Source organism: Rhinatrema bivittatum, chromosome 2 (genome assembly GCF_901001135.1).
Source record: "Rhinatrema bivittatum chromosome 2, aRhiBiv1.1, whole genome shotgun sequence".
NCBI lineage: Eukaryota > Metazoa > Chordata > Amphibia > Gymnophiona > Rhinatrematidae > Rhinatrema > Rhinatrema bivittatum.
In genome coordinates this window covers 359515627-359532646 of record NC_042616.1, presented here as the reverse complement: position 1 = coordinate 359532646, position 17020 = coordinate 359515627, and the positions used below count along the sequence as shown (strand labels likewise).

Sequence of the window (17020 nt, the reverse complement as noted above, 5' to 3'; positions counted from 1 at the left end):
ATCATGATGCTCCTCTCTGTCATTGCGATATAATTTGTACCCTTGTACAGCACTATCCCATTGGTTATCCTCTTTCCACCATGTCTGAGATGTCAATTAAGTCTATGTCATCATTCTCACAAACACACGTAAATCCGATCACATTACCCCTGTCCTAAAAGACCTCCACTGGTTACCCATTGCCTCCCGCATAAAATACAAAACACTCACCGTTCTCCACAATCTATTGTACAATCACAATCATACCTGGCTCGAGAATGCACTACATTTCCAATCATCCACCCGCCCCCTCTAGATCCAACCTTGCTGGAACTACACACCCCCACCCTAAAAACTGCACACCACACTTCCACCAGAGAAAGAGCTTTCTCTATTGCTGGCCCTTCCCTATGGAACACCCTGCCCACTGCTCTCCGCCTAGAACCTAGTCTTTGTAAATTTAAAAAAGGGCTCAAAACATGGCTCTTTAAATTGGCATATCCAGATGTTGACCAAACTTAGCTTATAAAACTTTTCTTCTAACCCACCCTCCCTCCCCCTTTCCCCTCAGCTTCAGCTTCCTCTCACTCCTCATCCCGCTCCTAGCAAAGTCTTCAAATAAAGGATTATAAATTCCCCCTCCATTTTAACCTTCCCTCCCTCCCCCCTACCCCTCCTAGTCCCTGCCAGCATATGAGCTAGTACTTCCATCTAATTTGTATCTATATAGCCTCTAGTTAATTTATATGCTTCAAATGTTCCTATTCATTTCCTCTCTTTCCCTATCTCTCCTACTGCTGTCTTCGCTCTTCTTTCGTTCGCTGCTCCTCCTCCCCCCTCCCTGTTTATTGTATTTTCTCTCTTTTGTTAATCAGTTACAATGTAAACCGGCATGTTGTTCCGAAGAATGTCGGTATATAAAATCAACAAATAAATAATAAAAAATTCACTGCTGTACATGTTAATTCTCCCATCTTATTTCTTCGACTTTTGGCATTAGCATACAAACATTTCAAAGTGTGTTTTTTGTTTGTATTAACATTCTGCTTTTCAGCTGTCAGTGATAAATTGGAATCTTTTAACTCAGGTGAGTTTTTAATTATAGGCTCTTGGACTACTTTTATTATTAGTGGAACCTCTCTGATGGGATGCCCTAACTCTAATGCTTCATTAGTATCCTTTGAAGATTCCTCCCTCTGAACCATGCGCTGCTGAGCAACTGTCTGCTTTCTCCTTTGATCTAGCTTAAAAGCTGCTCTCTCTCCTTTTTAAAGGTTAGTGCCAGCAGCCTGGTTCCATCCTGGTTAAGGTGGAGCCCATCCCTTCGGAAAAGACTCCCCCCTTCCTGAAAAAGGTTCCCCAGTTCCTTACAAAACTGAATCCCTCTTCCTTGCACCATCGTCTCATCATTGCATTTAAACTCTGCCTGCCTCTGGGGACCTGTGTGTGGAACAGGGAGCATTTCAGAGATTCAGCTGGATTGCAGCTTTCTAACTAAATTTGGCTTCCAGAACCTTCCTCCCACATTTTCCTATGTCATTGGTGCCCATATGTACCAAGACAGCTGGTTCCTCCCCAGCATTGTCTAATATCCTATCTAGGTAATGCATGAGGTCAGTCACCTTCGCACCAGGTAGGCATGTTACAAAGTGATCCTCATGCCCACCAGCCACCCAGCTGTCTACAATCCTAATAATCAAATCACCAACTATGACGGCCAACCTGACTCTTGCCTCCTTGCAGAAGCCCTGGGAGACAGATCCTCGGTGTGAGATGACAATGCACCACCTGGAGAGCAGGTCCTTGATACAGGATCATTTCCTGCTGCACCAGGTTGATGCTCTCCGAGCATGAGACCTTCCTCCTCCAAGGTAGCTCCAGGGATGCCAGACTGAAGTTGGGACTTGGCTACTATGTCCCTGAAGGTCTCATCTATATACCTCTGTCTGCCTCAGCTCCTCCAAGTCTGCCACTCTAGCATCCAGAGATTGGACCCTTTTTCTGAGAGACAGGAGCTTTTTGCATCGCATGCATATGTACAATTTCTCACCGGCGGGTAAAAAATCATACATGTGACACTCAGTGAAAAAGACTGGGAGTCCCCCCCCTCTTGTTGCTGGACTGCTGCCTTCATCTTAAATTTGTTCAATTCCTAGTTAAGTTTTAGGTTGCTATGGGGATAGGATTCAGTATAATTAAGATCCTTTAAAAGTATTAGTATATTCACTATATATCTGGTACTTACCGACAAGGGAATGATCAAACTTTTGATAAAGTATGGGGAATTTCTGAGTTTTAAGTTAAGAGCTAATTTTTTTTTTTTTAAGTGTGAAAGTGACACCTGCCTACAAATTAAAGGATGAGCTAGGGGTGGGAGGGAGGGTTGGGAAGCACAATCACACAAACTTCTGTTTGTTGCCTGACTTTCTGACTACCTATTTAAAATAAAGCACACAAATTTGTTTGTTGCCTGAGTACGTATTTAAAATAAAACACACAAACTTCTATTTGTTGCCCGTCTGATTACCTATTTAAAACAAAACATGAATACACTAAATAATATACCCCCAATAGTTTAGCTCTCTCCAATACTTATTCAATTTGAAAAATTTCTCCAAGCAGTACTTACTGATTCTTACCAGCCACCAGCAAGATGATCCTCTGCTCTCAGTGCCCCACTGGACTGTGGAAGACTATTTTAAAATAGCTTTGGACTGAGAAGTCATTCAACTACAGCAATTTTAAGGCACTGAACAATACAATGCCATCTCAGCATCTGGAGGCATGCAAATTATCCAAACTAGGGTCACAAAGATACCAATGCCTCCACTGAAGCCTTGGTGCTTACCTGTTTTGACTTATGAGTCATGCATGCCCTTTGAAGCTTTTGCAATGGTGACTTAAGAATGAGGAAGAGTTAAGCCCTCCAGCAGGGACAATCTCTGGACAAAGCAGCTAAGGACTCCCTCAATGAAGCCTGGCCACCAGCGTGGCCATGGTTAACACCTTCAGCTTTTACACTGGGCTATAAGGTCAACTTTGATCAAGACTTGCTTATCTGGATAGAGACACTCTGGGTCTGAACCATTCACTGCAATATCATGGCCTTCACAGAAGGCACTTGTAATTTTTCTTGTGATCTGTAATCAATATCTTCCGGCAGCATTTTGGGCATCTCTTTAAGCTGTTTTGCTTCTTGACAGTAGATGAAAATTCAAAAGTAGTAAATTTTTGAGAGAAAAGATGAGTGAAGAGGAAAAAAATCTTGACTGGACTGTGAGCACTAAACATTATTTGGTAATGCTGAAGCTGTGATCACACAAACTGATATGGCAAGTACAAATAAGAAGGAACTTGAAAGTTCTAACATGCCTAATAGTTACAGTAAGAATGGAAAACAACAAAAGCTAGACTGAAAATTCTGTAGCACAGAATGTCAAAGAAGCCAAAAATAAAAATGCAACCCCTCCACCCCCCCCCCCCCCCATCCTGTGAAATATATTTCTCCACAGACAAATCTAAGAAAAGCTGAAGTGCAGCTGGTCTAGTAGTATATAGAAGGGCTTCCACACATTTTTAGGAAAGTTCCAGAAAAGTACAAGACTTTTTAGGATCTGCAAGGTACTTGTCACCTAGACTGGCCATTGCTGAAGTAAGCCAGGGAGCAGGAAATTATCTGGGTAAAGTTAACGGATAACTTTACTCAGATATCCGGCAGAACGTACCCAAATTACATTGGATACACTTAGAAAAAGTCAAAGTTGCCCAGCTAAAGTTATCTAGATAATGTTAAATCAGCTCTTTGGAATGACCAGACATCTTGATAGCAATGGATATTAGTGCAATTCAAATTAAGCCTTACCACCCCCCCCCCCCCCTCCAAATGCCTCAATACCACCTCTTTTTTTTATCCCGCTAAATTTGTTTGCAGATGATGATCTACCCAGACAAAATTTAAATGAAGATTTGTTTGGGTAATTCCCAAAATTACACGGACAGATCTTTTAAATATGGACCTCAATATAAATCTTTTTCCTCCCTTCAAATGTGCATGGCAATATAAAGAAGCAACAAAGCCAAAACCGACTTTGGCTTAAAAAGAGGGTTATTCTATAACATGAAAGACAGCAGAGGATATCAAACTCCAGACTGTACCTAGATGAGCAAAAGGAGTGATGGGTAGGATGTTGGTGTGAATGAGAGAGTGTATGAATATGAATGCGAATAGATGTAGGGTGGGTAGGGAAGAAGGGAGGTTTATAATAAAATTTCTGTGGTAAGACTGGAATATATTGTATTTAGATTCTGAATACTAGCAGATTGTTATAATTTGCCATCTAGTTATACTATAAATGGGATTGAGTACAGTTTCAATATTGTTTTTCTTTGTTTTATCAAAAATGATTTGGAAAAAAGCAAAACTGACTTTGGAGTCAGTTACATTGAAATTACACAATATCCTCTGAAAAGACTAATGAAATATCAGTTAATGCTACTTCCTTGACTATTACAGGACACTTCAAACATTTGCAGAAATAAATGAAAACAGCTTCCCCCCCATTCTAACGCCTTTTTTTTTTTTTAATTCTTTATTTATCATTTTCCATTACAAAAACTAAACATTTTTGCAAATTCAAAAAGCAGAATTAAACAAACCACAAATTTAGACAAAAGAAAAAGCCTATATAGGCTTAAATTACTAAACGAAATATTTCCTCATAGCCCATAAATCAATAATTTCTATTTAGGCTCCCCGCAATTTAAAGAGAGTAATTCAAAATCAAATATTCATAAACAAATAAAGGAAAAACTTAGCACACTGACAACAACTCATTTTCATTTTCATGTACAATGGGCGTAGATGTAGATGGTTTCCTCGAATCTATAAAAGTCCTTAATTGTTCTGAAGAAAAAAATATAAAGATTTCCCCCCCCCCCCCCCTCTTTAGAACGCATTTACAAGGAAATTTAAGCATATAGGAAAAACCCAAATCAAGAACCTCTTGACGCAAGGCTAGAAAACCCCTTCGTCTAGATTGTGTAAATGCGGCCAAGTCAGGGTAAATCTTAACATTAGCATTCAAATAGGAAATAGGAAATTTTCTAAAATACTTTCTCATTACACATTGTAAATCTGTTAGGGAAATGAAAGATACTAGAAGTGTTGCTCTTTCTAATACTTCTATGGCTGAATTCTCAATTATTTCGGTGAGATTCTCTTGCCAATTTTGACCAGTAGTTGTTACTGCTGATTTAGGGAGAAAATAGCATTTGTTAATCGATGGAAGTTCTTCTTGGGTATATCCCAATACTTCCCCCATACATTTTTTCAACGTAGTATATGGGGTCTCCTCAATAACTCTGGGAAAATTCAATATATGCAAATTTAATTGCCTAGATTTATTTTCTAGTGTCTCAATCCTTTTCGCCAGCATTTCTCTGTCTCTAACCGTAGCCATTTTGAAGTCCAAGGTCCCAGCGTCTTTCTCTTCTAGTTGAGCGACTTTAACGGATAAAGAACTTATTTGATTTTGCATTTGTAAGTTAGATGTTGTATTCTGTTGTATTGAATGCTCCATTTTAACATTAAGAGTATTTAAAGCGGAACTCAAGCTAGCCATCATGTCCCATAGTATGGCAAGGGTGACTACTTGAGGCTTTTCGGGGACTACCAAAAGTACAAATTCGGGGGTTCCCCCACTGGGAATTAGCAGTGATCTTCCCATGAGCTCAGCTCCTATTGTCCCTGGTTCTAACGCCTTTTAGAACTGATAATTTAGACAAAAGCCCATGTATTACATGAAAAAAAAGTAATGTAATCCTACCTCTTATATTTGATGTTCAGAAGTGAATATGCTGCTCCTCCAACACAAAGTGGATAAAGTAGGTAAGATAAGTATTTCATAGCCTGAGTGAAAAAAGTACATGTTATATACCACTTTGAATGATCTATTTGATGACAAAGGCAATAAGAAAAAAAAATGTAATATATAGAAGGAAATTTAAGTTTGGGTTTTTTTTTTTTTGGTTTTACTTTTGTTTGGTCATTCCGGTTCACCCTTGTCATTAGTTTATAATTGTTATGCCTAATCCAACTGAAAACTAGACCAGAAAGAGTTGAGTCTGCTTGGAGTTACCTCATCGGCTCCCTGGATCTTAAATTGTGGGGTCCCCGTGAATTTCTTTTTTATCATCACCAGTACTTTTCAACATATGCTTTAAGATCACTAGCACAGGAGATCTGAACTGTTGATGTAAAAGTGTACATCTATGCAGTTGATGTCCAGGTCATACAATTACCCGGACCCATCAATAGCTAAAAAAAAATGAAACACCCCCCCCCCCTAAAAAATGGACTAAAAGAAATACACTTCATCTGAACCCGAATGAACCCCCCCACCTCGGGGGTGGGAGCCACCTTCCTACTCCTGAAGAGCCCTGGTCTGCTCTCACAGGGTGGGGAGCCTAAAAACCCACATTGGGTCCAGTGGAATGGGGACAGGAATGCTCCTGCAAGACCAACCAGGAGAGTCCACCAGACAAGCTAGAAAAATAAAAGTCAACACCAGAAGTGTGCTCCAAACAAAAGAAATTTTACTGAACAAAAACTGGGCAAAGTTTTAGTGAATACAAAATTCCAAAGTTGAACAAATATAGGGAAAAATGTCAAGGACTCAGTCCAAAACAACACAAAAGCAGACAGTATCCAGTTACCATAGTTAAAAAACAAACAAAAAACCCCCCTGAGAACCACTTACATAGGCAAGGTTCTTATATAGCTTAAGTCTCCTGAATTCCAAGGCACCCCACACTTCCTCCCAATAAGCTTGTCATTTCTGAGCCCAGAGAGAGAGAGTATAAAGTCCTCCTCGAAAATTCCCACAGTACTCACTAATGGGCCGATTCATTAAAATTTGTGGGAGAGCCGGCGCTCCGAGGTGAGCGCCCACTCTCCCAACGAGCGCCCAGGCCACTCTCCTCGGCGCGCGATCGAGTATGCAAATGAGGGCCTGCGGTAAAAGAAGCCGCTAGGGACACTAGCACATCCCTAGGGCCTCCTTTTTGACAAGAGCGGCGGCTGTCAGAGGGTTTGACAGCCGACGCTCAATTTTACAGGTGGTTCTCAAACCCGCTGACAGCCACAGGTTTAGAAAATGGACGCCGGCATAATTGAGCATTTGTCTTCTGACCCGTGGGCCGCTGGCCGATTCAATATTTTTTTTTCAATTTTTTATTTTTTTTTAATTTTGGGGCCTCCGACTTAATATCGCTATGATATTAAGTTGGAGGTGTACAGAAAAGCAGTTTTTTCTGCTTTTCTGTACACTTTCCTGGCGCCGGCAGAAATTAAAATGTGTCTCTAATGTCTGGGTAGCACGAGTGATCATCAGACAGTATGGATTGATCTCATGAACAGGATACAGAGAAGTCACACAAAGACTCTAGTTTTGAATCTCACAAATACAGACTCTGTCAAAATGGAGATGTTCCAGAAGAAGACTGGGAGAAAATGGTTGAGGTAGAACAGAGGGCCAAATGAAAAGAAGCTTTTACAAAAGCAACAAATCTATATGTTAGAAAACTAAACAAAAGTAAAAGAAAAGATAAACCAATCTGGTTCTGAAAGGAGGTGGCTGAAAAAATAAAGGCAAAAAGAAAAGTGTTCAAGAAGTATAAAGGATCTTGAAAAGAGGAACACAGGAAAGAATATCCAATGATAAAGAAAGAAACCAGGAAAGTGAAAGATCGGGCAGAAGAAAGGACTGCCAAAGAGGTAAAGCGAGGTGACAAAACATTTTACAGATATCTCATATAAAGAAGGAAGGCCCAAAGTGATATAGTAAAATTGAAAGGTGACGAGGAGCAATGTGTAGAGAGAGATGAAGAATGGCAGCAGTATTAAACAAATACTTCAGTTTGGTGTTCACTGAAGATGATCCTTGAGAAGGACTATTTCTGATTGACAAGACCATAGATTGGAATGAAATAGACAAAACTCAGTTTACCGAAGAGAATGTATGGGATGAGATAAGTAAATTGGAAGTAGACAAGGCCATGGGGCCAGATGAGGTAAATCTCAGAATACTGAAGGATCTCAGAGATGTGCTAGCGGGTCCGCTGAAAGACCTGTTTAACAGATCCATGGAAATGAGAGTGGTGCCATGAGATTAGAGAAATGAGGTTGTGGTTCCTCTTCACAAGGGTGGTAGCAAAGAGGAGGCTGGAAACTACAGAGCGGTTAGCCTCACCTTACCTCAGTGGTGGGAAAAATTAATGGAGACTCTGCTGAAGAAAAGGATAGTTGACTAAACTACCCAAGGCAGTATAGATTGACCAGGAGAAAGGTCCTGTCAGACCGATCTTATTGACTTTTTGATTGGGTGCTAGAGAACTGGATTGAGGAAGAGAGCTCTATGTGATCTACTTGGATTTCAGCAAAACCTTTGAATAAAATGAGAAGCTTGGGAGTGGGCGCCAAGGTGGTGGCTGGCATTGATTACAAACTGGCTGACTGATAAATAGTGGGTAATACTAAATGGAACTTACTCTGAAGAGAGAACCATGTTAAGCAGAGTGCCACAGGGATCGGTTTTGGGACCGGTTCTGTTCAATATCTTTGTGAATGACATTGCAGAAGGGATAGAAGGCAAATTTTGTCTATTTGCGGATGATACTAAGATCTGCAACAGAGTGGACATGCCTCAAGGAGTAGAGAGAATGAAAAATGATTTAAGAAAGCTTGAAGTGTGGTCAAAGATTTGGGAGCTGGGATTCAATGCCAAGAAGTGCAGAGTCATGCATCTGGGCTGTGGTAATCCAAAACAGCAGTATGGGGAGCGAAATGCTGACGTGCAAGGACTAAGAGGTAATACTATCTGGCGATCTGAAGACAGCGAAACAACGTGACAAGGCTATAGCTAAAGCCAGAAGAATGCTGGGCTCAATAGAGAGAGGAATAACCAGCAGGAAAAAGGAGGTGATAATGTCCTTGTACAGGTCCTGGGGTACTGTGTTCAGTTCTGGAGACAGAGCCCAAAACCAGATCTGAACGGCTTCTTGGCACAGAAGAAATGACCTCATACCTCCCTGTTTGTTGATGTACCACATTGCCACCTGGTTGTCGGTCTGGATCAGAACCACTTTGTTGATCACCCAATCCCTGAATGCCCAGAGTGCTTACCGGATTGCGTGGAGCTCCAGGAAGTTGATCTGACACTGTGCTTCCTGGGCAGACCACAAGACCTGGGTGCAGAGTCCCTCCACATGGGCATCCCCATCCCAGGTTGGACGAATCCGTAGTGAGCACAAACTGGGCAAGGGGACCTTGAAAAGGCACCCCCTGTTCCAAGTTGGCCAGACTCTCCCACCAAAGACAAGGAGTCCCAGAAAGGCGAAGTAATTCGGATGTGGACGTGGAGGTCCTGGGAGGCATGCTGCCACTGGGACTGCAAGGTCCATTGAGCTCTGCGCATATGCAAGCAAGCTAAGGGAGTAACATGGATGGTCGTAGTCATGTGTCCCAAGAGTTGCAGCATGCGGCATGTCAAAACCTGTCAACTCTGATGGACCACTCCAGCAATGTTAACCAATGTGAATGCCCGATCATGAATAAGATATGCTCAGGCCTGAGCTGTGTCCAACCTGGTGCCAATGAAGTCCAACTGAGGCGACGGGTCAAGATGGGACTTCAGGTAGTTGATAATATACCCCAGGGACTCTAACACCTGAACAGTCAAGCGCAGAGACCGAATCGCTCCCCCTTGGGTGGGGCTCTTGACGAGCCAATACTCCAGGTAGGGGAACACATGCACCCCCAAACTGCAGAGATATGCACCCACCTTGGCCAAGCACTTGGTGAAGACACGTGGGGCCGAGGGAAGGCTGAACAGCAACATCCTGTACTGAAAATGTTTCTCGCTGACAAACCACAGATACTTCCTCTGAGCATGGAAGATCCCGATGTGGGTGTAGGCGTCTTTTATATCAAGGGAGCAAAGCCAATCTCCACTTTGTAGGAAAGGAATCAGGGTGCTCAGAGAAACCATCTTGAACTTTTCTCTTTTTAGAAACTTTTTCAAGGCTCTCAAGTCTAGAATGGGACAGAATCCCCCAGTTCTCTTTGGAATCAGGTAATAGCGGGAGGAGAATCCCTGTCTCCACTGATTCAGCAGAAAAGCTCGACAGCACTGGCCATTAGAAGGGCACTAAGCTTCACCAACAGTATTTCCTGATGCAAGGACTGACCCCAAGAAGGGAACAGGAGAGTGTCCAGAGGGACACCCAGAAAGTTTAGCCGGTACTCTCAACGCAAGATGGACAGAACCCACTGGTCCAATGTAAAACTGGGCCACCTATAGAGGGCCCATTCCCAGGCCCCGCGGCTTGGGCACAGAGGGCATGGAGGCCCATGAAGAAACCTGAACTGGACCAGGCAACTTCCACCGTGGAACCAGGGGTCTCGATAGTGCTGCGGGCTTCGAAGAGCCTTCCTCCTCGGAGAACCACAAAATGGGGATAGCACTGGGAGGAAGAGGCAACAGTGTCCACTGGGTATTGATAGATCCTCGGGCACTGGCAGCATGGGGTGAACGTTGAGAAGGATGTTGAGGCGCTCCAGCAGCGGTGCCAACATCAATGGCACAGGCTCCAGCACCTGTGGGGCGAGCCTTTCGATGCCCTGCAGGGCTCGGACAACTGCCAGTTGCTCCCTGCATTACAGCTGCTTTTGAAAGTATGACAAAGACAAAATGGACGAAGGAGGGGGAGGTGTCACCAGATCACCCTCGGACAGCGAGAGATTGGAGGCCCAGCACCGGAATCGGTGGGGAATGCCTGGGACTCCCAGGTTTGATGGAGGGCAGTGCCTCCTCACCATGGGGTCACTTCGGGGGCAACACAGCAGGCACCGGTGCCGATCCGAGTCCAAAACTGTGAAGACGGAGACCGGTAACTATGTTTACTGAACTTCCCATGGTGCTCAGCCTGGTCTTTCCCCAGAGCCAAGGAGGAAGGAGATGATCCAGAAGTCCTCAAGCACGAAGAAACAGACTATGGCCGATCCCTGGCATCCATCTCCACCAAGAGCCCCGGTGGAGGGGTGGACAGCGAAGGCTCAGTATCCATTGGTACCCCTCGGCCTTTTGGAGTCAATGCCCCTGACGCCGTAGACGCGATTTCAGACTTCTTCGACCCGAAGAGCTTCTCCATTTTATCCAGGCAGGCGTGCTGGTCCTTGGGGGTCATCTGGTCGCAAAAAGGACCCCCGTGGACGTCGTGCAATGCCCTCAGGCACAGGATGCACACATTGTGCAGATACGTAAGAGACATGATCCGAGGACACTGTAGGCACAGACAAAAACCCGACGATGCCATAGCAAAAAAGACCCAGCGAGCGGTCGATGACTGGTGGGTTCCGAAGGAGACACCACCGGGAAATGATCGAACAGAACAAAGAAAACGTACCCAACTAACTAAGCCAGGGGAATGGAGATGGACCTGGTACAGAAAAGGCGACGAATCAATGGGAAAAAGCTTTCCAAAACAAAAAAAAAAAGAGCACAAGCTCCACAACTGCGAGATGACAGCTCCACAGAAAAGAAGAGACTGAAGAGGGACCACGCGTGGGCACGTGGATAGTGACATGCTGGGCATGTTTTCTGTACCAGGCTCCATCTAATGATGTCACCCATGGCTACCACCATCCTGCCTGTCCTAGGAGAAAAATTTAGTATGGTTTTGTCTGACACTCTAAAGAACATCTGTGCAAAATTTTGTTCGATTTGGAGGAGGTTGAGCGTGGACCCTTGATATGAATGACCCAATATAGAAATGAGGACCTGTGATGTTCAGCTTATGTATCAATAATTATAGGCTGGTTTTGATATGTTCCTACAAAGTTTCTCACTATTATTTCACAGATATATTTCACTTGGAATTTTCACATTTTGATTGGAGTGTACCTCTCCCGGGTGTTGTGCAATATATTTTAGGGTTTTTAGTGTGATATTTTATCGATGTTTAACTTTGTACTGTGTACAAATTGTGTCATCTTATGTTCACTTATAGATCAAATGAAACAATTTGACAGAGGTACCTAAATCTTCTAGAGCTTTCTAGAGGCAGAGAATGGAGAAATTACTTTCCTGATAATTTCTTTTTCCTTAGTGTAGACAGATGGACTCAGGACCAATGGGTATAGTGTACTCCTGATAGCAGTTGGAGACGGATCAGATTTCAATCTGACGTCAGCCCTAGTACATATACCCCTGCAGGAAGTGCAGCTCTTCAGTATTCTCCTCAAAAAGCATTGTGGATATATGCATGACTGAATAATTTGAATAACTTGATTAACTTTATAACTTGGTTAACTTAATTAATTTGAACAGGTTGAATTGGCTATAGCTGGAGATCGCCAGTGCCCTCAACCGAGAAACGTCGACACCCGGTAGGATGGGTGTCCTAGATGAAGGAAGCATGGCTTACTCGCTCCCAGGGATGTCCCCCGAGAATTCCATGAGTAACGGCAAAAGTGGGTGGGATGCTGAGTCCATCTGTCTACACTAAGGAAAACGAAATTATCAGGTAAGTAATTTCTCCTTCCTAGCATGTAGCAGATGGACTCAGGACCAAAGAAATGTATAAAAGCTACTCCCGAAACAGGTGGGAGGCTGCCCTTGCAAATGCTGTGTCCTCCCGAGCCTAAACATCCAGGCGGTAAAACCTGGAGATGGGTGTGGATGGAGGACCATGTTGTCACCCTGCAGATCTCGGCGGGTGACAGCATCTTGGTTTCCACCCAGGACACTGCCTGGGCTCTAGTAGAATGGGCCTTGACTTGTAAAGTCGGTGGTTTGCCTGCTTCTACGTAGGCCGCGCCTTGATGACTTCTTTGATCCAGCGGGCTATGGTTGCTTGCGAGGCCGCTTCCCCTTGCTTCTTCCCGCTGTGAAGGACGAATAGATGGTCCGTCTTTCGTACGGATTCTGACCTTTCCAGGTATCAGACTAGGAGCCTGCCAACGTTGAGATGGCGTAGGCTTCAAACCTCTTCAGAATTCTTATGCTCATCTGGTGATGGTAGCGAGATGGTTTGGTTGAGATGAAAGTGAGACACTTTGGGGAGGAAGAACGGAACTGTGTGTAACTGGATGGTTCCCGGTGTGAGTCTGAGGAACGGCTCTTGGCAGGACAGTTCTTGTAGCTCGGAAATACGACGGGCCGAACAGACTGCCAGCAGGAAGGCTGTCTTCAATGTTAATAGTTGGAGAGACAGGCCGCGGAGAGATCTGAAGGAGGTTCCTCCTAGGAAGTCTAGGAGCAGGTTGAGGTTCCAAAGAGGCACCGGCCACCTTCAGGGGTGGTCAGATCTGCTTGACTCCTTTCAGAAAGCGGGAGACATCCGGGTGAGAGTCTATGCTGCCGCTCTCGCTCTTGGTTCCGTAGCATGATAGTGAGGCCACCTGTATATTGATGGAGTTGAGAAACAATCCCTTCTGTAGGCCATTCTGAAGGAATTCCAAAATCGCAGGAATTTTGACTGAGTGTGGTATGATGTCGCGGTCCTCGCACCAGGCTTCGAATACTCTCCAAATCCTTATGTATGTTAGGGATATGGAGAACTTGCGTGCTCGGAGTAGGGTGTCAATTACTGCCCCCGAGTATCCGCTCTTCCTCAGGCGAGTCCTCTCAATGGCCAGACCATAAGATAGAATCGAGCTGGATCCTCGTGGAGGACCGGTCCCTGTTGGAGCAGGTCTCTGTGTGGAGGTAGCGAAGGGGGCTCCCTGTCAGCAGTCTTCGCATGTCTGCGTACCACGGTCTTCTTGGCCAGTCCGGGGCCACTAGAAGTACTGGTCCCCTGTGGTGTTCTATCTTGTGGATGATTGCGCCCAGTAGGGGCCACGGCGGGAAGGCGTTTAACAGAGTCCTCTGTGGCCAGGTCTGTACCAGGGTATCTATTCCCTGAGACTGGGGTTCCCGCCTGCGGCTGAAGAAACTGGGTACTTGGGCGTTGGACTGGTTTGCCAGGAGGTCCATGGTTGGTGTTCCCCAACGGTTTACTATCAATTCGAATGTTGTGGTCGACTGCCTCCATTCTCCTGGATCTAGACTTTCTCTGCTGAGGTAGTCCGCAGCGATGTTGTCTTTCCCGGAGATGTGGACGGCCGAGATTGCTTGAAGATTCACTTCCGCCCATGACATTAGGAGGTCTATTTCCAGAGACACCTGCTGGCTTCTGGTTCCTCCCTGACAGTTGATGTAGGCCACTGTTGTGGCGTTGTCCGACATTACTCTGACCGTTTTGTCTCAGAGTCTGTGACCAAACCTAAGGCAGGCTAGTCTGACTGCCCGGGCTTCTAGGCGATTGATGTTCAATCCCGACTCTTCTTCATTCCATTGCCCTTGGGCGGTTAACTCCTGGCAGTGTACTCCCCCATCCTCGTAGGCTGGCATCAGTGGTGAGTAGGATCCAGGTTGGTGAGGATAGTCTTGTTCCCTGGCTCAGATGGGCTTCTTGTAGCCACCATCGTAGTTGGGCCCGAACTCTGTCCGGGAGCTGAAGACGTACAGTGTACTTCTGGGACAGTGGATTCCATCGTGATAATAGTGAGCATTGTAGGGGTCTCATGTGAGCTCGTGCCCATGGCACTACTTCCAGTGATGATGCCATGAGGCCGAGGACTTGTAGGTAATCCCATGCTGTGGGGCGAAGTTCGCTCAACAGGGTTCGTAACTGGGTCATCAGTTTTGATCTCCTTGGTGTCAGGATGACCTTGTCTTGTTTGTTGTCGAACCGGACTCCCAAGTATTCTAGGGATTGGGAGGGCTGCAGGCAGCTCTTGTTTGTGTTGGCCACCCACCCGAGGCTCTCCAGTAGAGTTTTGACTGTTGGTTGCCTGGTGGCTTTCCTCTGGGGATTTCGCCTTGTTCAGCTAATCGTCTAGACAAGGGTGCACGCGGATTCCTTCCTTCCTCAGTGTTGCTGCCACCACCACTATGATCTTGGTGAATGTCCGGGGTGCAGTGGCTAACCCGAAATATAGTGCCCGGAACTGGCAGTGACGGTCCAGGATCGAGACATGTAGAAAACGCTGATGCTCTTGATGGATCAGAATGAGTAGGTAGGCTTCCAACAGATCCAGGGATGTAAGGAACTCTCCCGATTGTATCGCCCTTATTACAGAGCGTAGGGTTTCCATGCGGAAGCAAGGAATCTTCAGGTGACGGTTGACCGCCTTGAAGTCCAGGATGGGTCTGAACGTTCCTTCTTTCTTGGGGACGATAAAATAGATGGAATAATGTCCAGTATTTATTTGTTGTGGAGGCTCTGGTGTTATAGCCTCTAAGGCTAGCAATCTGGTCTGTGTAGCTTCCACTGCCATCCTCTCAGAAGGGTCATGGCAGGGAGATTCCACAAACTTGTCTGGAGGGAAGTGGTGGAAATCCAGGTAATATCCCTCTCGAATGATGGATAGGACCCACTTGTCCGAAGTTCTCTTGACCCATTTTTGGTAGAATAGGGCAATTCTGCCCCCTATGACCTCTTCCTTTGGACAGGTTGGCTGATTTTCATTGTAGGGTGCGGCTGGGGCCCGAGCCCGAGCTGGCTCCCTTTTTGTTGTGCTTGTTCCGAAAGGACTGGCTCCGGCCTGCGGGGCGGGCCGCTTGATATGTGCTTCTATAGGGGTTGAAGCGCTGCGATGCTCTGCCCCTGGAGGTTCGGGGGAAGGATTGCTGGTTTCTCTTACTCCTGTCCTCCGGTAGCTGCGGCAGTGGGGACTCGCTGCACTTGTTGGCTAGTTTCTCTAGTTCGCTTCCAAACAGGAGTGTTCCGTTGAAAGGCATCCTTGTGAGTCTCTTTTTGGAGGATGCATCGGCTGACCAGTTTCGGAGCCAGATTTGTCTTCTGGCTGCCACGGCGGATGACACTCTAGCTGCAGTGCGTACCTGGGGAGCCCTGTTTGAGGGGGGTCCCGCTGTGCAATGCTAGGTCTGGCATACTGCTCGAGAGGCTGGAACCCGGTACCGGCTGGGGAGGGCCATAAGTTGGATCCCCTAGGGCCTCTTCGCACTGTATACACAGGGCCGTGGCCTCCTCTTGCTATGCAGCTCTAATGTGGCATGCTGAGCAAAGGCCCTGAGCTTTGAGTTTCCTTTCCCGGTGGTGCCATGGCTTATGCGAGTAAGATACAGTTGTGCGCTTCGGTGCATCGAAGTTGTGCGCTTAGGTTTGGTGTGCGAGATGCGCGTGCTGTTATGCGCACAGATCGAAATTATGCGCCTGGCACAGTAAAGCGTGTGGCTATGCGTGTCACTTGTGCGCATGGTACTTGGGTGCGCGACGTTGTGCGCACAAGGTATTTGTGCGCATGGCTCGCCTCTGTGCGCACGGATCGGAACGGCGGACCTAGATCAAAATGGTGACGGCGACCACGCGGACAATATGGCGACCACCTCGGAGGGTCTCCACGTGGGAGGACCCTCAGATCTGCCCGGGGTCTAGGCCTGCTAGGGCAGATCAACCCGGTGGCACTGGTGCCGGCTGGCGACCTGTGCGATTCCTCGAGCTTCGGAGACCTGAAACTTTTAAATAGATTTCTACCTTCCTTGTCTCAGCGCTTCCCGGTCTCGTTCCAGGCGGTCTCTGGCTGCGGGGGGAGAGGGAAAATACCTTCACCGCCGCGCTCGAAGTTGCACCCGCTGCCTCTCAGCCTCACCCGATGTCGAGGGCTAGGTCCTCGCCGAGGGTCGGTTGCTGGACCGAGGCTTACCTCCGAGGGATCGCGGAAATCACCTCAGGAATTCTCAACTGGGGAGGGACCCAATGGGTGTCACTGCAGGAGAGCGGGGCTCGTCTGTAGAGGTAAGATTTCTTCTTATTTTGGTTTTCTTTAGTAAAATTACTCTAATGCTGTGCGAGCGTGCATAGAGTCCCTAACTGCTATGGAGACGGAAAATACTGAAGAGCTGCACTTCCTGCAGGGGTATATGTACTAGGGCTGACGTCATATTGAAATTTGATCCATCTCCAACTGCTACCA

The 17020-nt window shown here is 46.0% G+C and overlaps 1 protein-coding gene across 1 annotated transcript in view; it reads right to left on the bottom strand.

Moving 5' to 3' along the window:
* The window catches only part of CLPTM1L (CLPTM1 like), a 358381-nt gene that overhangs the window by 120643 nt on the left and 220718 nt on the right, over positions 1–17020 (bottom strand). Inside the window, 1 exon segment of the mRNA XM_029589936.1 lies at positions 5805–5887. Within this exon segment, the coding sequence (XP_029445796.1) occupies positions 5805–5887 (83 nt within the window).